The following is a 26,003-nucleotide window of genomic DNA, read 5'->3' on the forward strand; positions in this document are numbered from 1 at the left end:
TTGGCACCTCATACTATCAAAGTTACCTTTCCTTAAGTTCAGGACCCTAGTTTCTGAATTAACTTTGTCACTCTCCATCTTAATAAAGAATTCTACCATATTATGGTCACTCTTCCCCAAGGGGCCTTGCACAACAAGATTGCTAATTAGTCCCTTCTCATTACACATCACCCAGTCTAGGATGGCCAGCTCTCTGGTTGGTTCCTCAACATATTGGTCTAGAAAACCATCCCTAATACAGTCCAGGAATTCATCCTCCACCGTATTGCTACCAGTTAGGTTAGCCCAATCAATATGTAGATGAAAGTCTCCAATGATTACTGCTGTACCTTTATTTCTTCTTTGATGCTGTCCCCAACCTCACTACTACTATTTGGTGGCCTGTACACAACTCCCACTAGGATTTTCTGCCCTTTGGTATTCCGTAACTCCACCCATACCGATTCCACATCATCCAAGCTAATGTCCTTCCTTACAATTGCATTAATTTCCTCTTTAACCAGCAATGCCACCCCACCTCCTTTTCCTTTCTGTCTATCCTTCCTGAATGTTGAATACCACTGGATGTTGAGTTCCCAGCCTTGGTCACCCTGGAGCCATGTCTCCGTGATGCTAATTACATCGTATCTGTTGACTGCTATTTGCGCAGTTAATTCGTCCACTTTATTCCGAATACTCCTCGCATTGAGGCACAGAGCCTTCAGGCTTGTCTTTTTAACACATTTTGACCCTTTAGAATTTTGCTGTAAAGTGGCCCTTTTTGTTTTTTGCCTTGGGTTTCTCTGCCCTCCACTTTTACTTTTCTCCTTTCTATCTTTTGCTTCTGTCTCCATTTTGTTTCCCTCTGTCTCCCTGCATAGGTTTCCATTCCCCTGCTATATTCGTTTAACTCCTCCCAAACAGCACTAGCAAACACTCCCCCTCGGACATTGGTTCCGGTCCTGCCCAGGTGCGGACCATCCGGTTTGTACTGGTCCCATCTCCCCCAGAACCGGTTCCAATGCCCCAGGAATTTGAATCCCTCCCTGCTGCACCACTGCTCAAGCCACGTATTCATCTGAGCTATCCTGCGATTCCTACTCTGACTAGCACGTGGTACTGGTAGCAATCCTGAGATTACTACTTTTGAGGTCCTATTTTTTAATTTAGCTCCTAGCTCCCTAAATTCGTCTCGTAGGACCTCATCCCATTTTCTACCTATATCATTGGTACCTATATGTACCACGACAACTGGCTGTTCACCCTCCCTTTTTAGAATGTCCTGCACCCGCTCTGAGACATCCTTGACCTTTGCACCAGGGAGGCAAATACCATCCTGGAGTCTCGGTTGCGGCCGCAGAAATATCTATCTATTCCCCTTACAATTGAATCCCCTATCACTATCGCTCTCCCACTCTTTTTCCTGCCCTCCTGTGCAGCAGAGCCACCCACTTTGCCATAGACTTGGCTGCTGCTGCTTTCTCCTGATGAGTCATCCCCCCCAACAGTACTCAAAGCGGTGTATCTATTTTGCAGATGCTGAAGTGAGCTCAGACTGTTGTGATGAGCCACTTCTCTCTGTTGGTTGTAAGGGTGCTTCATGAAATGAGTGTGGCAGTGTCAATTAAACTCCTCCAGGGGGTGGGCCACATGAACAGGAGTAGGCTATTTTAAGTAGTAAATACAAGTTATAAAATATTGTGCTGTGTAAAGCACCTTTTTCTGTATAATTTTACTAGTGAGTGATGGAACATATAAAGTGCACCCTATTATCTAAGTAGACATTAGCGCAACTGTAATTTGTGTCTGTAGAGACTGCAGTGTCATATGGAAATCACGTACCTGTATATATTTTTGGGAGAAGCACAACAAGCTAGAGGATTAATAAACTGCACCCAAGCATTCCTTTCCTTCCTCCAGGTATATTCATGGTAGTGTGTCAATTCTGGCTCAGTGGGTAGCACTCTTTTCTCTGAGTCAGAAGGTCGTGGGTTCAAGTCCGAGACTGGAGCACATAATCTAAGCTAACACTTCAGTGTAATACTGCAGGAGTGCTGCACTGTTGGAGTGTTGCACTTTCGGATGAGACATTAAAGCAAGGTTCCGTCTGCCCCCTTGGGTGGATGTAAAAGATCCCATGGCACTATTTTGAAGAAGAGCAGGGGAGTTATCCCCAGTGTCCTGGCCAATATTTATCCCTCTACCAACATTACTAAAAACAGATTATCTAGTCATTATCATGTCACTGTTTGTGGGAGCTTGCTGTGTGCAAATTGGCTGCTACGTTTCCTACATTACAACAGTAACTACACTTCTAAAGTATTTCATTGGCTTTGAGATGTCCTGAGGTCATGAAAGGCGCTAAAGAAATGCAAGTTATTTCTTTCTTAGATTGTGACTTTGTGCCATTGTGTAAAATGGGTAATAGTGAGTTGGCAGCCCGTGTTACATCTCTCCCCATTGAAGTCAACGGAAATAAAAATTGGGAGAAAATTAAATCGCGCTTCCGATTCACAGTCGCACAAAGTCAACTGTGTGTGTGTGTGTGTGTGTGTGTGTGTGTGTGAGGGGGGAGGGCAAGAGTGGAACTGAGATTCAATACAAAGGGGCAGGCAACAAAAAAAGTTAAGCGGCCAAGCTGAGCATGTCCTCAGATATTTAAGAGTCTGGCAATAGTGTATTGCATGGAGAGGCACCTCCACATTTACTTTAACACCCACAAAAGCGTTAGGCCGAGTGGCATCTATTATGTGTGGTGGATCCTGAGCATTGCCGGGTGCTAATACAACAACAACAACTTCTATTTATATAGCACCTTTAATGTAGGGAAACGTCCCAAGGCGCTTCACAGGAATGTTATGAGATTTAAAAAATTAACACCGAGCCACATAAGTAGAAATTAGCGCCGGTGACCAAAACCTTGGTCAAAGAGGTTGGTTTTAAGGAGCGTCTTGAGGGAGGAAAGAGAGGTAGAGAGGCGGAGTGGTTTAGGGAAGGAGTGCCAGGCAACAGAAGGCACGGCCACTAATGGTTGAGCGATTATAATCAGGGATGCTCAAACAGGCAGAATTAGAGGAGCACAGACATCTTGGGGGTCTGTGGGGCTGGAGGAGATTACAAAGATAGGGAGGGGTGAGGCCATGGAGCAAACTGAGATAAGGCTTGTGGTTTTCTCTTGGAAAGTGTACTACCTGTACAGAGAAAACAGTTCGCGGCAGCCATTTTGTTCCGTCCCTCCTCGATCTCCTTCCAGAAAAATAGCACTGAGAATAAGCACAAGATCTCCCAACAATAAACAATGTATTGACTTACCCATAGAGTAAGAGAAGCAGAGCCAGGACAGGCAGATTTGAGGAGGACACGTAGGATTTTTGTTGGAAACAGATGAAAATAAGAATGACCAGAGTGGCGGGAACCACATAGTTACACTGCAAGAGAAATGAGACCAAAATTTGTGATTGGCAGGAACATTTCATCAATGGGTTTATGGTAAATAACATGCTCCATTGGCTACAGTTTATTTCTAAAGATTCTCTGAGAATAGTTGGACTTTTTTCTCCTTCAGTTCTGCGTCTTTAGCTCATTCAGAACATCATATTCTATCAATACTACAGTGCATCAATTTAGAGAAACCTTATGTAAACTTCAAAAACAAGGGGTTACAATGAAGACCATAATCACAAATCAAGAATGTCAACTGCTAAATAAAAGCAGCTTTATCAGAAATCAACCGTTGGAAGCAGATCTTTGAGTCGGGTGTGTCTTAAGAAAGTCAAAATAAACATTTAAGTACTCAGCCAACCTACTCTCGGGAGATGACAAACAGGAAGGCTCAAGATGAACCGTCTCAAATAAGCCACAGGGCTGATATATGATGTAATCTGGTTTGCTAACCCAGTTGTTGCTGAAGGCTGAGACATGGGCTGTGACACACAGCTTAAAATGACATACGCTTCTTTATAAATGTCCACATGAAGATGGCGTGATATCAGCAATTGAATCCCGTCTCTTTGCTCAAGTGCACTAGTCTAATACCTCTGATCCAGACTTAGGAGTAAGAATTCCTCTGGTTGGGACATGTAGCAAAATTGTCAATTTATTCTTCTGATCAATACTTCCAGCTAAATTGTAAACTCCTTCGGACAAAACACGGTTACCATTTTGCTAAAAACGTCAAACAGATGAAGTCTTCACAAAGGCATTTGCAGTGTGCCCACAAATGACGACCAGATGAATTCTTACTCCGTAGTTCATGATCTGGATCGTCAATTAATAAAATGGCGCTGATTGTTTGTGGGCAATGTGCTTTTGCAGTACTTGATGGCTACCACTAGAGGACATCGACATGCTATGGGAACACAGCAGTTACAGCTGTTAGTCCTGCAGCAGTGTTAAAGCAAAGAATAATAGATGGCTCTAACCTGGAGGCAGTGGACATTTGGAGTGGTTACAAAGCAGGGGTTTGGATGACAGTCTTTTTCTTACTCCTGTATGGTTTAAGACACTTTTGCCAAACATGGGCAAATACACTGCAAGTTACAAGTGCTGACAAATGAAGGAACAGAGTTTTCACTATGTGGCATACTTTATTCATTCTCTAGAGGATAATGCTTCTAGGTCCTTAAGTAGACCTGTGGACAGAGTCTGGGACACATAGACAGTGCTACTGCTGGATACTATTTGTCACGTGAGTAATACCAATCCTTTGGCTGGTGGATTAACTATTCATGCTCAGCTTATATTGCTTTAACTCTGGACCACTCTGTGAGAACAAGGAGTATGAGGAGAACTATGAGCATACAGTAGGCTTCACACTGATTTTGTTTTCCAACGTTAGCAAATGGAGGCAAATTTATCTGCACAAGAGGAACTGTGAAATTCCCCTCAAAATAAAGTGGCCCATCTTCCGAGTGGAAATTCTCCCGTTTGTTCACCGTAACTTCTGTGTAAACACCACTTCTCCGGGTTTTCGGCGGCTTTTCCATCAAGCAGCAAGAACCCCCGGTGGGAACTTCACCCACTGAAACCTCATAGAATTTTACAGCACAGAAGACCATTCGGCCCATCGTGCCTGTGCCGGCTCTTTGAAAGCGCTGTCCAATTAGACCCACTCCCCTGCCCTTTCCCCAGAGCCCTGCATATTCAAGTATATATTTAATTCCCTCTTGAAGCTGCTGCACATATCTTGGTAAGAAGCATTTCACAGACAATGGGGTGTAAAGTCCTGGACTTACCATATCCCACACATAGTTAGCCAGCCAGTAGATGGCCGGCTTCACTCCGCTGATGAACTGCATGTGTTTGGCTTTGGTGACCCGCTCCTGAATCAGGAACACCACGAAACTCGCCGGGACAAAGGACATGGCAAAGATCACGCAGATGGAAACTAAAACATCCACTGAGGTGGTCATCCTGCAACGCACAAACATCACTGTAAAATCAGACAGACAATCAAATGGCTGCGTACACCGAACAAATGAGGGGAATCTAAGTGTGGGGAGGTGCTTATGATGCTGCTACAAATACCCCCTTACACCTTGGGTAACTACCCAAGCACTGGCCCCTCTCCTCCAATATTACCCTTAAATTTGTTCTCACTCCGTGGGACTGAGCGGCTATCACTGAGTGTCAGCATACTGCCCCAACACTGATGAATTTTAAAGGGACATCTCATCCTGGTAAAATACCAGCGCAACATATCACCACGTTTGTGCACAGATCAGCACTGTGAGGTATCACCTCACTGACCATGTCAATTCTGTCAAACATTTACTTAAAGAACTTTCCCACATTTAAAAATAAAAGTCACAATCTACAGTAATGACACAGCTTGATTTATTTAGTTAAACTGAACTCTAACATTTTGTGTGTTTGACTGCTGACCAAATTCTATCTTCACAAGACAAAGAGATACCTTGCAGACCAGGTGCTCAAGTGTGTCTGCACATTTTCTTTTTTATTTATTAGATGTGGGCTTCACTGCCAAGGCCAGCATTTATTGCCCAATCCAAATTACCGTTGGGAAGGTGGTGGTGAGTTACCTTCTTGACTGTGTGGCAAAGGTAATCCCACACTGCTGACTTGGTACAACTGAATGGCTTGCTTGGCCATTTAACAATCAACCATATGATTGTGGGTCTGGAGTCACATATATAGGCCAGACTGGATAAGGACGGCAGATTTCCTTCCTTGAAGGACATTAGTGAACCAGATGGGTTTGTCCAACAATCTGATAGTTTCACCGAAGTGGCCATTACTGATATTAGTGTTTTAATTCCAGATGTATTTAATTAACTGAATTTAAATTCCCTCATGGTGGGATCTGAACTCACATTTCTGGATCATTAGTCCAAGCTTCTGGATTATTCGTCCAGTAACAGAACCACTATGCTACTATTCCCTTTCACATGTTTCTTTCACCACTGGGACTTACATTTGAATGCAGCTGGCATAGGTTGCCATGCCTTTTCACTGGATATTATGAATTCTGTAGGTTGAGGTGAGCTCCATCCACGATTGAGATTCAATTCACAGATGCCACAGCCAGATGGAAAATAGTCCAGTGTGAACAGAAGATGGCGAGAGGGAGGTGGGTGGCAGGGTAGGTTAGCTCACTATCCTTTTACCACTGAATTGGAAATTAATCTGGCACCAACTGCTGTCAGTAATGTCTCCTTTCACTGCCCACTCTAAGGGTCTCGCATGAACTGAATTTGAGGAGTCCCAACCCAGTTCCTTCGTTGGCATGGTCCCATGGTTCAAACCCAATTTAAGGAAGGTCAAAATCCTACAACTCTCTATCTTACAATAGTGCGGGAGCCCCTTCACCACACTGACTGCAGCGGTTTAAGAAGGTGGCTCACCATCACCTTCTCGAGGGCAATTAGGGGTCAGCAATAAATGCTGGCCTTGCCAGCGGTGCCCACATCCCAGGAATGGATGAAAAAAATAGGCATTTCTAGTGAGTGCAAATCCACAGCATAAAATAAAACTTACAAAAAAATAATGAAACCCTTGAAATGTTTTACAACAAACATTCTTTTTTAGTCTTAGGTAAGAGCAGTTTAATTTGTCTTACAATGATTTGCAGTGATGGAGTCGAGAAGCAGATACTTACAGGGCCACCTCAGAGATTTGCTCTTTAGTCAGATTGAGCGGATGGTTGATGGCGGTGATTCCATATATACTCGGATCCTCTCCTTCTGCTAAATGGGTACGCAGAATGGCGTTGTTCATGACGTTCAGGAACGCTCCGATGGCATGCCAGCCTTTGTTGTTAAACCAGATCTAATTGGCAAAACCAAATGGCCAGTTTGAAACAGCACCATTAATGACATGGATTCGCTGTAACTATAGTACAAATGCACCCTGCTTTACCTATAATCCACCCCAGGTGAGAGCAGGTTATTTTTCAATAAAGCTTAACACTGCCCTTTGTTTGTGTGTGATTTGATTTCTATTGCACTCTTTTAGCGTCAGCTGTGGCTCAGTGTACAGCACTCTCACCTCTGAGTCAGAAGGTTGTGGGTTTAAGTCCCACTCCAGAGACTTGAGCAGAAAAATCTAAGCTGACACTCCAGTGCAGTGCTGAGGGAGTGCTGCACTGTCGGAGATGCCGTCTTTCGGATGAGACTTTAAACCAAGGTCCCATCTGCTCTCTCAGGTGGACGTAAAAGATCCCATGGCACTATTTCGAAGAAGAGCAGCGGAGATATCCCTGGTGCCCTGGCAATATTTATCCCTCAATTAACATAACAAAAACAGATTGTTTGGTCATCATCACATCGCTGTTTGTGGGCCCTTGCTGTGTGCAAATTAGCTGCTGCATTTCCTACATTACAACAGTGACTACATTCCATAACAAGTACTTCATTGGCTGTATAGCGCTTTGGGACGTCCAGTGGTCGTGAAAAACGTTATATAAATGCAAGTCTTTCTTTTGCCCATTTTCTTCCCTCGTCTCCTGAAGTTGCTGACTCTTGCTGGGTTGCAGTTGCATTGACACCAGACTGCCCACTAGTGCTTCACCCAAGTGGCCAGGCTTCACGTGTGAGGTTAACAATGAGTGTTGGTCGGCTATTTGAGCTTGGGAGCCGCCATAGTTTAGCCCAATCCTACACTTGCCTGACATCCACACACATATACACCTCCATGTGTGCGTGCACACACACCAGTTGACATCAGCAATTATGCACGTGAAGCCTGGCTAACCTTAGCCCAGGGAGGCTGAGGTTCGCTGTACCATCTAAACTCCAGTCCTTGTCAAGATCGGCCAAATCAGCATCGACCAAGGGATTGTGTCTGAAACCATTTGGTCTACAGGACTCTACACCGCCAGGTGGTGTCCTAACCACATGGGGCAACAGAGGAGCCTGTCATTTTCTTTTTGGTATTCTCTGAATTATTTTGTTGTATTTTTTTTTAAAACAGCCAATTAAGTGGATAAATAAATGTAAAAATAACATAATTCAACCAAGGATAATGAAAAAGAGAATGAATAGTTCCTCAGATGGAACTAATGAATAGAACAAGACCAAATGCCCAAACGATTGGGGGAACTTGGTCCATGGAGTTGATTTTAACCGTTGCTGCTGGGCAGGAACAGTTAAAATTGATGCTGAGATGAAGAGGGTGGGAGGAGGCTCGTGTGGACCATAAACACCGGCATAGACCAGCTGGACCAAATGGCCTGTTTCTGTGCTGTAAAATTCTACATAATTCTATGTTTTAAATGGTTCACCAATAACACTGAAAAACATTTAGCTGCGTGATTGAATAGAGAGTGCAATATTTTTTAAGTGTTTGAAACTGAGCTATACGTTGAGGTCCAAAGATGTGTGGGCCTATTTTAAGTGTTGAAGTGAATGGAAAGGAGAATTGGACGGGGGTATAACAGGATCTATTGCTGCCTGTTTCTCACCTGGTGGAAACAGTTAAAATCGATCCCATGGTAACTCGGCAGGGCTATGTTTTTGAACGCTATTTTCAGCAGTGGGATCTGAGAGTGAGCTCATGAAGGTCTCCTCTATGTGACAACTAAAAGGAGGCTTTGTTAAAGAAGTTTGTGTTAGTCTCACCGTATTCTGCAGCGAGTGCCAGTCAACTGCCAAGAATTAATACAGTACAGAAGGAGGCCATTTGGCCCATCGTGCCTGTGCCTCTTTGAAAGAGCTATCTAATTCGTCCCACTCTCCTGCTGTTTCCCCGTAGCCCTGTAAATATTTCCTTTTTAACTATATATCCAATTCCCTTTTGAAAGTTGTTGCTTCCACCGGCCTTTCAGGTAGTGTAATCCAGATCATAACAACTCGCTGCTTAAAAAACAATCTCCTCATCTCTTCCATCCCCCCTGGCTTTTTTGCCAATTATCTTCAATCTGTGACCTTTGGTTACCGACCCTCCTTCCAGTGGAAACCGTTTCTCCAAGATCTACCCGATCCAATCCCCTCATATTAGGGAACAACGACCTAATTTGGCAATCTCACTCACAGCTTTCAACTGGTGTGGGACGTGGGAAAACTCCCACTTGCACCGTGGAGGTGGCCTCACTGGGAATATTGGGGCAGAGTAGAAGGATATTTTACTCTGCAATTGGCTGTACCACAGCACGAGTTGGTGCTGACGCTGGTTATAAAACGTACAAGTGTGCATTCCATTCACACTGAGATCACTCACTTCCATGAGCACAAAACTGCATATACTACAAGTAAAATACCACACAAACATGTTTGCTCTACATTCCAGTGTTCCTCTCTATCTCTAAATTCAAAAGCAAAGAATTATTAGATCAGGGAAGGAGCACTGGATTTTAAAACGCTTTACTGGAAGAAATTCTGGACCCTCCCCAAGATCTAAAAAGTCTTACCTTCACATTATCTTTTGTGTCTAGTCCGGACATAAACTTTGGGAGCTGGTTCATAAACCGGTCGGAGGCACTGCCCTGTAGGATGAAGAGTATAACCGTTAACAGGTCTTAACTGTGCAAATACTTTCAGCTGGGTTTGCTGTTCAGTGGATGCAGAAGTAAATGGCTGCTCACCTTCCACAGTGATACACAAGGCACAACGCCCATTACATATCATAAGGAGCGGCTCAGAGGGGTTTACAAGACTGCATGCGAGAGGTTTGAATGACATTATGAACTCCAAAAGCCAAGCATGATCCAACGTCCACAGTGTGTAGGTTCTGCTTTACCTTCTTGATATGCTAAGTGTTGGTCAAGCTTTTTAATCCAGTCCTGAGCCTGGTGTCAGGTAATAGCTTAGCGAGTTTACCAGAACATCATTCAAACTAGAGGCAGCATTGAACCAAATCACAAATTTGAAGTTCCCCCAATTGCAGTCAGTTTGGAGTTGGTGGTATTGTACTATACGTATCTCTATTATGTATAGGGCTACTTTGCCATTAAGCAAACAAAAACAATCAGTGTGCCAGTTATTCTTTATTTCATTCGGGATATGGGTGTCGCTGGCAAGGCTGGCATTTATTGACCATCCCTAGGGGTCCTGAGATGTTAGTGATGGGCCTTCTTCATGAAACTCTTTAAAAAGAACTGTCCCCTGAAGGGGCCTAAGCAAACCACTCATTCTATCAAATCTTCTCAGGGCAACTCGGCATGGGCAATAACTGCTGGCCTTGCCATTGTTGCCCACATCCTGAGAATGAAGAAAACAAAAATTGCATTTGGTCCTTGCAGTTTGTGCATTGGTGTTGACCTTTACACTCAGTGGCACCATGTGGGAGGAGGCAGGTTCAAGTCCTGTCTCAGTTCCCAATCTGAGCCTCATGGTGTGGGGTGGGGCAGACATAGAGGGGAGTATGTGGTAGCTTTGAACAGGGGGAGGGAAAGTTAATTCTGATAGTCTAGCTTGAATGGTATGTATCTCATGTCTGCCACAGCTGTCGAAAGAACTACTGTGGGGGTCTGGGAACAAGTTGCTAGGCAGCAGAGGTGCATGGCTAGGAGGACGAAAGAACAGATATGACTTATCTTGAAAACAAAACTACCATTTATATAACTGGTTTGTTTTGATCAGTTTTATTTTTCTATTATTTTGACCCAACCTGTCCAAGATTATGTCACAAAGTATTTGACTGCAAAAAATCCAGTACTAACCTGTGTCAAAGCAAGTGCCTGCTTTAATTGGAGTATGGCTCGAGTGATCTCTTCCCTTGGCGGCAGGAACTGAGAGCTCTCTCCCCCCAGTGAAAATCCTCCATACCTACAGGACAAGAACAAATCAGTGGCTGCTCCTCTACATGTCGCAGTGGAAATCACAACAGGTTGTCGGACCGTGCTATAGGGGGCCCACTGATCCGCAAATGTCATTGGCTGGTGCTCTGCACAGAACTTTTTCAGTGACTTTCAGGCGCAAGTACTTTTGACAGTGGTGCAGGGGAGTTTCACCTAGTCCTCCAGCTCGTGCCTTTTTTTCTAACTACTTGTGTGAGGTTTATAATCACTCAATCATTGATGGCCATGCCTTCTGTTGCCTGGGCCCCAAGCTCTGGAATTCCCTGCCTAAACCTCTCCATCTCTCCACCTCTCTTTCCTCCTTCAAGATGCTCCTTAAAACATACCTCTTTGACTAAGCTTTTGGTCACCTGCGCTAGTTTCTACTTATGCGGCTTGGTGTCAAATTTCTTGTCATAATACTCCTGTGAAGCACCTTAGGATGTTAAAGGCGCTATATAAATGCAAGTTGTTGTTGTTGTTGAGGTATTCAACATTCCTGAGCTTCAACTACACAAATCTAAATTCATCACTTCCCCCACTTTCTTCTTATCTAATGTACTTTATGAACACATTATAAGAACATAAACATAAGAATATAAGAAATAGGAGCAGATGTAGGCCATATGGCCCCTTGAGCCTGCTGCGCCATTTAATACAATTATGGCTAATCCGATCATGGACTCAGATCCACTTCCCTGCCCGCTCCCCATAACACCTTAATCCCTTATCAGTTAAGAAGCTGTCTAATCTCTGCCTTAAATTTATTCAATATCCTGGCTTCCACAGCTCTCTGAGGCAGCAAATTCCACAGATTTACAACCCTCAGAGAAGAAATTCCTCCTTATCTCAGTTTTAAATGGGCGGCCCCTTATTCTCAGATTATACCCCTAGTTCTAGTCTCCCCCATCAGTGGAAACATCCTCTCTGCATCCACCTTGTCAAGCCCCCTCATAATCTTATACGTTTCGATAAGATCACCTTATCGATAAGCTATTTGGCCCTTCAAGCTGCTCTGCATAACTTGTCTTCTTTTTTTATATCGAAGTACAGGAATGCACAACTGTAGTCAGCGTTCTTTCTGGATGCTCAGGCGAGCCAAACAGACTACACAGCTGAGTGACTAATCCCAAAGCACCCACAAAATGCTGTTTAATTAACTAAACAGCCACTCGACTGGTAAAAGTAACTCAACATAAAGTCACGTAACTGGCATGCTCAATCTCTGGGAGATCAAAAAAAAACAAAAAAATATCCACATGTCATAACACAGCAACCCACCATCAGCCAAAGGGCTAAGGAGAGGAGTAAAGGATATAATTATAAGATAAATCCAATAGGGAATTCGGAAGAAACTTCTTCACCCAGAAAGTGGTTAGTATGTGGAACTCGCCACGACAAGGAGTAGCTGAGGTAAATAGTTTGGATGCATTTAAACTGGATAAACACGAGGGAGAAAGGAATAGAAGCTTATGCTGGTAGGGTGAGATGAAGAGCAGTGAGAGGAGGCTCGTGTGGAGCATAAATCAGTTGGAGCAGTTGGGCAAAATAGCCTGTTTTTGTGCTGTACAGTCTATGGAAAAGGCCATTGTTCTGGCCATAAACGTGGGGCCACACTGGAGAGAAGTTGGTGTCTGACTTGAAGGAATGTGCCAAATTGAAGAATGAGGATGACTGTAAAAGAACATAACTTGGCAAATATGGAGGTTGCCAGCCATGCCAATCAAAGTAAGTCACATGTCTGCTTCAACACCTCACTAAACTTAACCCAGTGTGATCCAGTAACCTGCTGGAATTGCAACACAAAGGAAAACAATTAAAATGGTTGAGAACAAGAACAGGCCAAAAAAGATCAGCCTAAAAAGACTGAAGACTAACTATATTTTTTCACAGATAGAACTGACAATTATCGTGCACTCAAATACTTTCGCAAACATCCTGTGTGATGGGCTTTTGCTCAGTCTGGTTTTAGAAGATGTGATAAACAGAGTTGGCAAGGGCACACCATGTGAGAATCAAATTATTATTATGCGACAGTGTCTCTTCGGGATAAAATCTGCTTTACTTCCCCCAAAATGATTCTGAAAACAGTACCTAGTGAGAGGAAGAACAAGACAAATTAGTTATTAACCTACCTGAATTCATTCACCCATAGTTTGTTCTTCAAACTGTTGAAAACAAACACATAAAAAAAACAGAATTGAAGCACTTGGCACACAAAGGCAAACGCTAATTAAATGACATACACTCCCAATCGAACAGCCAGCTGCAGTTTCTTGCCTTATCTCATGAAACCCTTTATCCACTATATCACAAGGGTCAATAATCCAACTTTAAATGATTTTCTGGTTACCTTTTCCCAATGATTTGTGCATAGGTCTTCACAAGGTAATCTGACACATTCCTGCCTGACAGGTTCTGAAGGATGTCTGTAGAGTTTAGTTTAATCTAGAAAGGGAGTAGAAAAAAAAAAATTAATCCTTTGCTCAATATATGTCTGCTCCTTTTTCGAGTGTTATATTTATTTTCCTTCTGTCTTCATTTTAAATATAACGAATCTGAAGTTAACTTTAATAAACTACTTGTTAAGTATTCATTTTCATCTAGCCTGTGTGGCTGGATACCTAAAATGCAATATACAGGTGAACCTTCACACATGTTTAACACTGTGTAAACCAAGGGGTGTGACTTACACAATGCCATGGACAATACTGGTTGGACAACTGGCTGGTGTAAAATCAGGAAAGAGCATATTTACATAGTGTCAGCTGTGACTCACTGGGTAGCACGCTCACCTCTGAGGCAGTAGGTTGTGGGTTCAAGTTCCATTCCAGGAACTTGAGCACATCAATCTAGGCTGTCACTTCAGTGCAGTGCTGAGGGAGTGCTGCATGATCAGAGGTGCTGTCTTTCAAATGAGCCATTAAATGGAGGCCTCGTCTGCCCTTTCAGGTGGATGTAAAAGATCCCATGGCATGATTTTGAAAAAGAGCAGAGAAGTTATCCCTGGTGTCCTGGCCAATATTTATCCCTCAATCAACATAACAAAAACAGATTATCTGCTCATTATCACCTTGCTGTTTGTGGGAGCTTGCTGTGTGTTTCCCATATTACAACACTACAAAAGTACTTCATTGGCTGTAAAGTGCTTTGAGGTGTCTGGTGGCCGTGAAAGGCGCTATATAAATGTAATTTTTTCTTTCTTGACATCAATGCCAATACAGCAAATCTTAGGGTACAATTGATTCACAAAAATACCATGTTACTTATATCAGCTTATAAACCTGCAGGTGAAGCATCAAGATCCTGCTCTTTCTACTGAAAGTTCTATCTCACCCAAAATGCTCTTCCCCTCTCCATTAATGTGTTTGTCTATAAAATGCAGCACCATGAGATTTTAGGCATTTTGGCCTGGCCTAATGATATTATAATGAGTGCACAATAGGTAAAAATGAGCAGATTATTAGGGACTCTTTGTTAGCAGACATATCATTAAGCCATATTTAGATTCAACTGAAGCTGTGTGACTCAGTGGTTCTTAAGCCAATCAGTGCGTTTAAGCTGCAATTTCTCTACAAGTGCTTGTCATGTATTTGGCTGTTACAATGTTGTAAACAAAATAGCTCATTCTCAGACCTGAGGAGGGGGAAGTCCACCAGCAGCTGCAGGACAATCTGGCAGCATCTTCTTTACAGCGTTATCACTACACTGGCACGATGGGGAAGGGTTTTCCATTGTCCAATTTCCATTGAGAAGGATGTCCATTATAGAATCCGGAACAGAAGGAGTCATCCATTCTTCAGCTCTCAGCTCACAGGGAGTATCCCTAAGACAAGAAGAAACAACAAGACAAGAACCATTTATATTCACATCTCATTCTTCAAATGTATTGCTACGGTTAAAGCCTCTCAATAGTTATAACCTCTCAAGCGAGGTTTCAAGGCAGTCATGGTGTGTGTTGGGGGCCAGTGTGGCTGCACCAACTATTTGGCTCAAACTTACACAGAGGTAATTCAGTGCTATGTCCATGGATAGGCTTCCATGGAGATGGGGCAAGCATCAGAGAATAAGACGCATTTGCGTTATATCATAGTTTTGCTAGTAAACAAGAGAATTGTCATGAAACAAAGGAATCACTTGCATTTGTTCTTCCCAGTTTGGGATAGAGCTGGAGGTTTCTTCTGGCAGTTTTGGTGGACTGATTTATACACAGACAGCAGATGGAATCACTCTGGGATGTGCAACATAATGAGGGTATTTATTCACTGAACAAGATAACAGGAACTCTGACAATTACAATGCAATGATCTACACAGTTAGCCACAGGAAATAAATTGGGCATTGACTTCCTGTAACAAAATTCAGGGTCACTGGCATGAGACTCCCTGTTCACAATATTGACGCTCAGCAATTTCCGGAATCTGGTCCTGACTGTAAGGTAAGGCACACCGTGGCAGATTTCCTGCCCATGTTTCGGACTGAATGAAACTTTAAACTTTTAAAATACTGTTTTTTTCTTTGTCCTTCTGGGTAGGACAGTAGCTTTCAAGGCACGTGCTGTCACAATTATTTGTACTAGAAAATGGCTGCAATACAGTGACTGAGTCAAAAGAAGATCTGCACTGGCCTGTCGATTAATATTATTCAGGTTAGACCCTCCCTCCACATGAAGCCCTATATGTGCATTAAGGATATAGTCAAAAAAAAATCTGCAATGTACTTACAGAATAGGGTTTCCTTTCATACACCGAGTCCCAAATCCTGGTTTATTAACAAGAGAATCAAGTAATTTTGCCGTGTTCGCATCTCCGGGGGCGTCATTACTGTGCAGAGGTTAAAACAAGAAGATTAATGATCTCAAATCAAGTTGTACCAGTGACAGCAAAACCTACCTTGTTCAATTGTTGGGGAACATCACATAAAGACAACCCATTTTATGTCTTTATCATGTAATTTCTTGTGTCTATCGATTCGCTTCTTCATCCAGATTGGTTAGGACTCCGGTCTCGAACACGCATGGATCAGCATTCCCAGCATTTACTGGTGACTTGGCGGAAGTACCCATGATCAGGGGGAGGATGCCTGATTAGCAGGGGGACAGTTAACGTCCACACCACTGGGGACAAATCTTGCGTGTCTGCCACCACCAGTAACTGTGGAAACCGCTCCTTTCCTGCACCGTTCCTGCCCACCGGCGCTTTAACTGGGCCCTTTTTTTTAGGTGGCCGAGGCACCTGCCTGACTCATAATACATGTAAATTAAGGGTGCTATGATGCCATTAGGATGGCATTTTAACCACTGACTGATCAGGGTACCTTCCACAGAAACCTGCCAGTGAAGAAGCAGAGGCGCTAAAAGGGTTAAGATTTAAACTTATTTTTGCAGGGCCAGGAGAAGCAGGGGCGCTACTCTAGGCCTCACAATCAAAGTCTGGGCCTCTGCTGTTCCGGGATGCCCTTCACGCCACCCTCCCGCCCCCGCCCCCCCCACTTTCCAACTGAGAGACCCAGCTCCCCGTGACTTGCCTAATCTCTATGCTCTTTTCAGACACCCAGCTGCCTGGCCAGATGCATATGAGGCCTGGGAGTTAAAATAGCCCACGCCGCAAATTAATGTTGGGGAGGAGGAAGGGGTCGATACTTGCGCTGCCCCCACCTACCAGCCCTGTAATGTATGCACCTGTGAGTATGGTGTAATGGTGAGCACTCTGGACTTTGAATCTCGTGATCCGAGTTCAAATCTTGGTAAAAGCTGTAGAGCAGTTGATGCCATGTGGGGGCTGCCTGTCTTTTCCCAGGAACTCTTCAAGGTCTGGAACAGAGTCACCACCAAGTGCAGCTCTCCACCGTCTGGAATGGCGGCTGTCCTGCAGGGGCTGCTGCTCAGGAATCCGTACCTCCACGACCGAGGTTTTAGCTGGCAGGTGGACGAGAGGGCTGTGGCTGGCGAGGTGACCAGGGTCAGAGACCTGCTCGATGGCGGAGGAGCGGGTTGGATGGCACCAGACGTGCTGGCGCGGTGCCTAAATTCGGCCGACGTCCGCCGCGCGGCCGATGCCATCGAGTCGCTAAAAACAGCTCTGGTCCCTGACTCCGTTAGGTGTGTCGAGGAGGCTCAAGCACATGGGGAGATCCCGTCCGAACTAATTCCCGTCCGGACGGAATTCCTCATCGGCACCAAACCCCGAAACCTCCCTCGGGAGCCGGCGCCTCACAACTTGAGCCGCCTCGGGGAAATGCGTGTCTATGTGTCTTTCAGTTCTGCGCGGAGGGGGTTTTTTGTCCGGGCTGCTCCTGCACACTCTCCACCTTGCCATCCTCGTCTGCCGTCCGGACACGCCATGGCACAACATCTTGCCGTCCGGAGGAGGCTGGGGGTCCCCGATGGAGTGCACTCTATGCGGGAGTCCTCCCACTATTTATCGGGGACTTGGCCTGGAGGGTGTGCACGGAGCAGTGCCGTGCAACAAATTTTTAAGTCGGTTCACGGGCTCCCAGGTCGCCTGCAATTTCTGCGGTCAGGAGGAGTCCGTGTTCCATGTTTTTATTGAATGTACGAGGTTGCAGCCCCTGTTCCATTATTTAAAGGGGCTGCTCCTCAAATTCTGGTTGCACTTCAGTCCCACACTCCTGATCTTTGGGCACCCTGTGCAGAGGGGAGCAGGTAGGTCCAAGGGCCTCCTCGTAGGACTGCTCCTGGGCACGGCCAGGGGGGCCATCAGCCGGTCCAGGCAGCGGGCGGTCGAGGGGGTCGTTCAGCCCGACTGCCTGCCTCTCTTCCGCACTTACATCCGGGCCAGGGTGTCCCTGGAGATGGAGCACGCGGTGTCCACCGGTACGCTCGCGGCCTTCCACGAGAGGTGGGCGCCGGAGGGACTGGAGTGCATCATCACCCCCAACAACCAAATTTTAATTTGATATATGTTTTAAAGTTTAATTTGTTTTATTGCCAGGTTTTAGTGTCCCCCCCCAGTCAGGGGCACTTGTATAATTTGCCTCTCGTTGCCCTAAAAAAAAAACACACAAAAAAAAGGGCACTTGAAAAATGTTTGGCGTGTCCCCCCGCAAAGGGGGCACTTGATTTAATTGGCTAATCGTTTACAACCAAAAGAGTTGTAGAGCAGTTGATGCCATGTGGGGGGGGGGGGGCTGCCTGTCTTTTCCCAGGAACTCATCAGGGTCTGGAACAGAGTCACCACCAAATGCAGTTCTTCCCTGTCTGGAGTGGCGGCAGTCCTGCAAGAGCTGCTGCTCAGGAATCCGTACCTCCACGACTGCGGTTTTAGGTGGCAGGCGGATGAGAGGGCTGTGGCTGGCAAGGTTACTAGGGTCAGGGACCTGCTCGATGGCGGAGGAGCGGGCTGGATGGCGCCAGACGAGCTGGCATGGTGCCTTTCCTGGGCTGACATCCGGCACGCGGCCAATGCCATCGAATCGCTAAAAACAGCACTGGGCCCTGACTCCGTTAGGTGTGTCAAGGAGGCTCAGGCACGTGGGGAGATTGCGTCTGAACTGACCCTCGTCTGGACGGAATTCCTCATTGGCGCCAAGCCCCGAAACCTCCCTCGGGAGTTGGCGCCTCACAACTTGAGCCTCCTCGGGGAAATCCCCTCCGTGCGTTTCAGTTCTGTGTGGAGGGGATTCCTGTATGGGCTGCTCTTGCACACTCTCCAAGTTGCCATCCTCGCCTGCCGTCCGGACACGTCATGGCGCACCATCTTGCCGTCCGGAGGAGGCAGGGGTCCCCAATGGAGTACTCTCTATGCGGGAGTCCTCCCTATATTTATTGGGACTTGGCCTGGAGGATGTTGCATGGAGCAGTTCCGTGCAATAAGTTTTTAAGTTGGTTCACAGGCTCCCAGGCCGCCGGCAATTTCTGCGGTCTGGAAGTGTCCGTGTTCCACGTTTTTATTGAATGTGCGAGGTTGCAGCCCCTCTTCCAATATCTGAAGGGGCTGCTCCTCAAATTCTGGTTGCCGTTCAGTCCCACACCCTTGATCTTTGCACACCCTGTGCGGAGGGGAGCGGGCAGGTCGGCAGGCCTCCTCGTAGGACTGCTCCTGGGCATGGCCAAGGGGGCCATCAGCCGGTCCAGGCAGCGGGCAGTCGTTCAGTCCGACTGCCTGCTTCTCTTCCGCGGTTACATCCGAGCCAGGGTGTCCCTGGAGATGGAGCACTAGGCGTCCACCGGTATGCTCGCGGCCTTCCACGAGAGGTGGGCACCGGAGGGTCTGGAGTGCATCATCACCCCCGGCAACCAAATTTTAATTTGCTCCTTAATGTTTAAAGTTTAATTTGTCTATGTTTGTCGGTTTTAGTGCCCTCCCCACCTTTTTAGCCAGGGGGGCACTTGTATAATTTGCGTTTTTAGTGCCCTCAAAATAAAAACAAGGTAGCACTTGTTTGAAAGTGTTTGGAGTGTGCCCCCCCCCATTTAACCAGGGGGCACTTGATTAATGTTGTCTACAAAACTAGTTGTAGAACCGTTGAGTTGTGAGTGGTTTAGCCAGTCACGTGATGTTCACAAGACTCAATAAAACCCCAGCCAGTTGGCTTCAGGGGATCTACGATGAGGCAGGTGGTTGTGAGCCTAGTGGATGAACTGGTACTGTGTAGTGTGATTGTTAAACCTTTTGCTAATAGACCAACTAGTTCTTAATAGCAATGTGTTACTATGAATTCCTAAGCAAAGAATCCATGAAGCAAATATATTACATGCCAGAAACCTGCTCCCAGTTAAAGTCTCGGCCCCCACCCCCACCCCCACCCCCCTGCTCACCCCCCAACCCCCCACCTCCACCAGTGACTTCTTTGTCGCCTGATGTTCCTTTGCAATGGCACAAGTTCACTAAGTCACTGCTGGAAGTGGAGGTTTAGATAAATCTGACAATGGTTCAAAAATCAAGTAGATGGAAACAATTCTTTGTGGTGACATGGCTGTCAATGATACACTCCTGACTGTTGATCAACTTTAAGCAGCTCAGAATCAGCTACCCCATATCGCCAACCTTGGAGCAAGATCAGACAGCAAAACCAGTCTGTTCCATCTACTTTCCCAGAACTGAAATATTTCAATTTAAGGCGATTCAGTGAGAACTAGGATTAGACAATTTAGGTACTCCCGAAATGATTAATTAGGCAGCAGAATGTCTCAAAGCAAATGGCTCCTATACAGTTTTTAAACAGCAGTGTGCAATCTCGTAAAGCAAGTGTCCATGAGTAAATAATGTTGGTGCCAAGAAGCAGAATTTAATTGCGTTTGGCTCTTCACAACTGTTACTTTGTTTGATGATTCATTGTCCATGCTAAACACAACCCTGAATTACTTTCTAAATTGAGCACTCGTGACGTCAGCAGTAGCTCCTTTTTGTTCTCCCTTTAACCTTTGCTCTCGGTTTCACAGGAGCGCAGTCGGCCCTTTGTAATGAGCTGTGTCTGCGCGCGTAATTGGAAATGTACCTAATGAATGTGTACTGCTCGTCATACATCCAGGGGTGCAGCTCCAAGCTGGGGTATTTACCGAATGGAGGCACAATCAGGCTGAACACCAGCGCAATGCACACAAACACAGCCGGCAAGACAATCTGGAAAACAGGAGAGGGCACAGAATTCCTTCAGACTTGTGCAAAAACCGGGTTGCATAATTGCATGTTACGAAGCAATATTGTATGAAGGCTGCAATAGTGCTGCTCCGCTTCTCCTCCTCCTCCTCCAGTTTGTTGTAAAGACTCCATTTCCACTTGCACTCCTTCCCCCATTGCTTTTGTTTTTAAACAAGGCACTGAGACAATCATCTCCCTTTGCTTTAAAACCGCACCCAACGACATCCATATTGGACTAACATTATGGTCACAGCTGTACTGTAACTAAAAGTGACCGCATTTGAAAATAATCATTACCCTGTTGGGTCAGTGGCAGAAGATCCGCAAAGAGAGTGATTTAGTTTCAGAGAGGAGTGAGGTTACTGGCAGATCATACTGTTACAATGAGACAAAGTTGCACGTTTTTTTACTGTGTGCAATAAATATGGCCTTTAAAAATGGCTTTTTATCGCATACTTTTACTGTGTCTCACTGGAGCTCTACAACAACTACTTGTATTTATATTGCACCTTTAACATAGTAAAACGTCCTAAGGCACTTCACAGGAGCGATTATCAAACATAATTTGACACATAAGGAGATATTAGGACAGATAACCATTAGCTTGATCCAAAAAGTAGGAGGAGTGTCTTAAAGGAGGAGCGAGAGAGAGGCAGAGAGCTTTATGGAGGGAATTCCAGAGCTTAGGGCCTAGCCGGTGAAGGCACGGCTGCCAAAAGTGAAGTGATGAAAATTGAAGATGGGCTCTTGACACTCCCAGCAATGCTGGGTGTCATCCGTTGTGCGTAAGAATGTCAATATGGGATTGTCACCGTGTGTGTAAATGCATCCGCCTGCAAATGGTCTGGAAATTTCAACGGGTGGTAAAAGGGGTGGCAACCCAGATTAATCAGGTCCCTGCTACAATTTACAACTTCATAAGGCCTCACCCACCCAGAATATTGCACTCTAATGCTGCAAAAGCTGAGGAAACTCAACAGGCCTGTGAACAGAGCAGTTGCGAAGACTGTGGTTTGCATGGTGCAGCGGGCAATCTCAGCGCAATTCAATCGGCCAGCAGCATAAAACTAGCCCTAATTTGGCAGTTCCATTCAAAGAAGCCAGAAGGGTGAGCAGTGCGAGAAAAAATGTTCTTCTGACATAGGAGTTGAGGCAGAAGTCAGTTGAGGCAGAAGACAGATTTTGGAACAATAAGGGAGTCAAGAGTTAGGGGAGCGGGCGGGGAAGTGAAGTTGAGTCCAGGATCAGATCACCCATGATCTTATTGAACAGCGGAGCAGGCTCGAAGCGCCAAATGGCTTACTCCTGCTCCTATTTCTTATAGTCTTATGTAAGTCTATAAAAAGATCTATGACTGGCCTATGTCAACACTTGGTAGTTGAGGTGGATGTTACTCAGCCTTCCACCTTTTAAGTATTTAGAAACATTCCTGAAACTTATAAAGATATGCGATCACACAGTTTGATATGCACTGCCTTCAACAATAAATCTGCAAACTTGTCAGTCATAAGTAACAAGGTTGCACAGCTCCTTTAATGTTAACTGGGCCCAACAATGATGCTGATCCCACCATTCACTGTAATGCAATGAAGGCAGCTTTTTTACATGTGTCCTTCCATCAGTTCTCTTGACAATGACAAGGCTCACCTGAGCAAAGATTCCTTTCCTGCTGCGCTTGGCATAAATCAGTCTCTTCCAGAACAAAGCCACAAATTGTTGCCGAATGAGATTCCAGCCCTTCACCGGATAAGAACCTTTTCCATCCATCCCGTTCAGGAGTTCAGTTTCCCGGGACTCTGCAAACACATACAAGAACAATCATTGTTATTTATTGTGCTCCTTTAACTGCACGCTGAGGTAAAAATAAAGCCAATTCAAGTGTGTAGTTGTCACGCACCAGGTACCTCAATGATCTGGAAACACGGTATTAAAATCAGCACCAATAAAGGGCATGTAAGCACATTTGTTAAAGAAAGACTTGCATTTTTATAGCATCTTTCATGACCTCAGGGCATCCCAAAGTGCTTTACAGCCAATGCAGTCACTGTTGCAATGTAGGAAATGCGGCAGATAATTTATACACAACAAGCTTCCATGAACAGCAATGTGATAATGACCAGATAATCTGTTTTAGTGATGTTGGTTGAGGTGTGAATGTTGACCAGAACTCCCCTGCTCTTCTTCGAAATAGTGCCATGGGATCTATTACGTCCACCTGAGAGGCTGATGAGGCCTCTGTTAAAGGTCTTATCGTACGACACCACCTTTCGACTGGGAAGGGGGAAGACCGGCCCTTATACTTTGCAAAACTGTACAGTGCAAATGATAATGCACCATCGGTTTAAGCAGACTCGCAGGCAACATTGTGATGACACATCATTGTCCAATTCCATATTTACCTGGATCGCCATCTGAGTCGTTAACATCAGCAGCGTCATCATCAGTAAATGGTCTGAGACAACTCTGTCTGTCCACAAACCTCGATCTCCTGTTTCGGCAAGCTGGAAATGTGCCATCTGAAATGAAACCATATTTACTGGTCAGATCATCTTTAAACTAGAGGGATGCAACGCCCAAACTGGGACTTCTTTTTGATAAATCAGAAGCGCTACAGATGCGATTGAGTGGTGCACAAATGTTTGGTTTCCTGTTTAAGACCCACTTAAGGACTTTACTAGAAGTGTTTACCAGATGAATTCTTTCCACCTTTATTCTCAATGTTACTGGGAATAATGGGTTGTGATAATTTTTCAGTGGTGTGACAATACAAGGACAGCCCTGCCAAGTAACGGTTTGGATCAAAAGATTTCTATTGCCTTTAAAATTGAAAGCATTATGCAGCAGTTGTACCAGGCTGTCAAAAGGCAGAGAGTCAATGACTGTATTTTACCCAACTGTGTCGCACATTCTAATCCGATAAAATAAAAATAAAACTAATCTGAGGCGTAGAAAAGTTTTAAGTAGTTGACTTTCAAAGAGTCGGCACAGACACGATGGGCTGAATGGCCTCCTTCTGTGATGTATGGTTCTATGGCTATGATTTGGAGACTACAGGCAGATTTTGGATGGACCCTTGTGAAATTAGAGGCAGTGTACTTCTTAAAGAGGATTCTGCTATAATGTAGCTTGCCTTTCTACAGATCAACAGTATGGTTATACCTTGGCCAAGTACTGTGTGTGGCACTAAACCTGACCTTAGAAAATGTAGATTATACGTATTTATGAAGCACAGTTCCGGAAGTAGAACTTGTGACAGAAAAAAGGGCAAGGTGCATCAGATTGCAAACGGCCTCGAGTGTAGAGCAAGGTTACCTGAGATCTCAGCATCCACTCCATTATCTTCAGCAACCTTAAGGAATATCTGCAGATAAAAATGACAATGAAGTAAAGGATCTGTGATTGTTCTCAATTTACCACAAGCGCCCATAAGGGTGATGTCACCATACTTGGTCATTTATAGATAAATCCAGACTCTGGATAGGCCTGTTCTAAAAATTCTGGGACCGTTTGCTTGCTCTGTCATGTCATTGTTTGGCAGGCATTATCTCTGCTTTTTTTCCCCCTTTACTGGCAAGGCCAGCATTTATTACCCATCCTTAATTTCCCTTAACTGAGTGGCTTCCTAGGCCACTTCAGAGGGCAGTTAAGAGTCAACCACATTGATGTGGGTCTGGGGTCTGGAGTCACATATAGGCCAGACCAGGTAAGGATGGCAGATTTCCATCCCTACAGGACATCACTGAACCAGTAGGGTTTTCCAACAATCACATAGTCATCATTACTGATACTAGCTTTTTAATTACAGATTTATTTAATTAACTGAATTTAAATTCCCCAGCTGCTATGGTGGGATTTGAACTCACGTTGCCAGATTATTAATCCAGGCTTCTAGATCACTGGACCAGTAACATAACCACTATGCTACTGTTCCCACTGCAGCACAAACTTTTACAATGCAGTTTTGTTGGATTTTTAGCTCAACCTTCATTGAAGGCAAGAACAAAGTGAGGCAAGTAAGTAGTGGTAATCAGAGAGACATTAGTGTAATTGTGTGGTTGACAGTGGCACTCCACCCACCCGCCCTTTCAGGATAAAGTGACATGCAGGATGACATAGGCCCTATAAACCCTCGAGCTTAGTTCATTTTAAATCTTTCAGTTGGAAGAATTCTGGCACACATTCAGATGGGCTTCCTACCTTGCAACGGCATGATTTATATCCCAAGGGAATTCCACATTCACACAGGATGAGCAATGCAGTGAGTTACGATCGGCACCACAGATGGGACATCTCATGGGCCTGCATAAAGTATTATCTTTATATATCATGTGTTAAATGATAAGGTAATGTTAATTAGGGAAAGAGGTTTTCTGGTATACTGTATTCCTATGTGGATTTGCCTATGTTCCATGGCGTGAATTCAGAATATTTGCACTTTAAAGTCTCTTTAAAAGGATTTTCAAATAAAATGGCTTAATTCAAGTATATTAGCATTTTTCTACATCCTTTCTTATCAAAAAATCCCCTCAAATTTTCTCCCCTTTTCTCCTGAGGACTCAAATTGGGGTCCAATTCCTTGGGATAAGTGGGGGATCAGTCGAGACCCATCAGTGAGGACACATGCACTCGTGCACACACACTCACTCTCTATCACACTCCTGCAGGGATCACTGGATGGAATCACAAGTTCTGGCTATGTCACTTGGGCCACTTATACCTCCGCAGCTACTGTATGAGCTCAAACTCCCCAATTATGATCATAGAATCATACAGCATTGAAGGTTATTCGGCCCATCATGCCTGTTTCAAAGAGCTCTCCAATTAGTCCCACACCCCTGCTCTTCCCCACATCCCTGCAGACTTTTCCTTTTTAAGGATGCCCCATCTGCCCTCTCAGGTGGACATAAGTGATGGGCAATAAATGCTGGCTTTGCCAGCAACGCCGACATCCCGTGGATGAATTTTTTTAAAAGCCACAGGCTACCTTCCGTTCCCTCCCCAAGTGACTGTTCCTCATGTGTCAGCCGAGGCAGTGAGCATTGACAGGATATTTGACCATGAGGACATCATAGCTAAGTCCAAAGCTTGCCCTCACTCAACACCCTCAATAAGAGACATTGGATGCCAATCGAGAGTGGAGATGTGGCAGATTTTACCTTGGGCAAGTCTAAGGACCAACTGTGACCACT

At 44.9% G+C, this 26,003-nt stretch overlaps 1 protein-coding gene across 1 annotated transcript in view; it reads right to left on the bottom strand.

The window, feature by feature from the left end:
* Positions 1–26,003, bottom strand: part of LOC139269350 (phospholipid-transporting ATPase ABCA1-like) — a 179,335-nt gene that overhangs the window by 22,007 nt on the left and 131,325 nt on the right. Inside the window, exons 26-38 of the mRNA XM_070888368.1 lie at positions 24,127–24,175; positions 23,214–23,330; positions 22,462–22,610; positions 20,672–20,796; positions 15,937–16,035; positions 14,849–15,038; positions 13,566–13,660; positions 13,348–13,380; positions 11,096–11,201; positions 9,845–9,919; positions 7,097–7,266; positions 5,214–5,391; positions 3,292–3,407 (exon numbers count right to left, since the gene is read on the bottom strand). Coding sequence (XP_070744469.1) covers positions 3,292–3,407; positions 5,214–5,391; positions 7,097–7,266; positions 9,845–9,919; positions 11,096–11,201; positions 13,348–13,380; positions 13,566–13,660; positions 14,849–15,038; positions 15,937–16,035; positions 20,672–20,796; positions 22,462–22,610; positions 23,214–23,330; positions 24,127–24,175 — 1,502 coding nt within the window. The remainder of the gene's footprint in view (positions 1–3,291; positions 3,408–5,213; positions 5,392–7,096; positions 7,267–9,844; positions 9,920–11,095; positions 11,202–13,347; positions 13,381–13,565; positions 13,661–14,848; positions 15,039–15,936; positions 16,036–20,671; positions 20,797–22,461; positions 22,611–23,213; positions 23,331–24,126; positions 24,176–26,003) is intronic.

The sequence above is a fragment of the Pristiophorus japonicus genome, chromosome 1 (assembly GCF_044704955.1).
Source record: "Pristiophorus japonicus isolate sPriJap1 chromosome 1, sPriJap1.hap1, whole genome shotgun sequence".
Taxonomy (NCBI): domain Eukaryota; kingdom Metazoa; phylum Chordata; class Chondrichthyes; family Pristiophoridae; genus Pristiophorus; species Pristiophorus japonicus.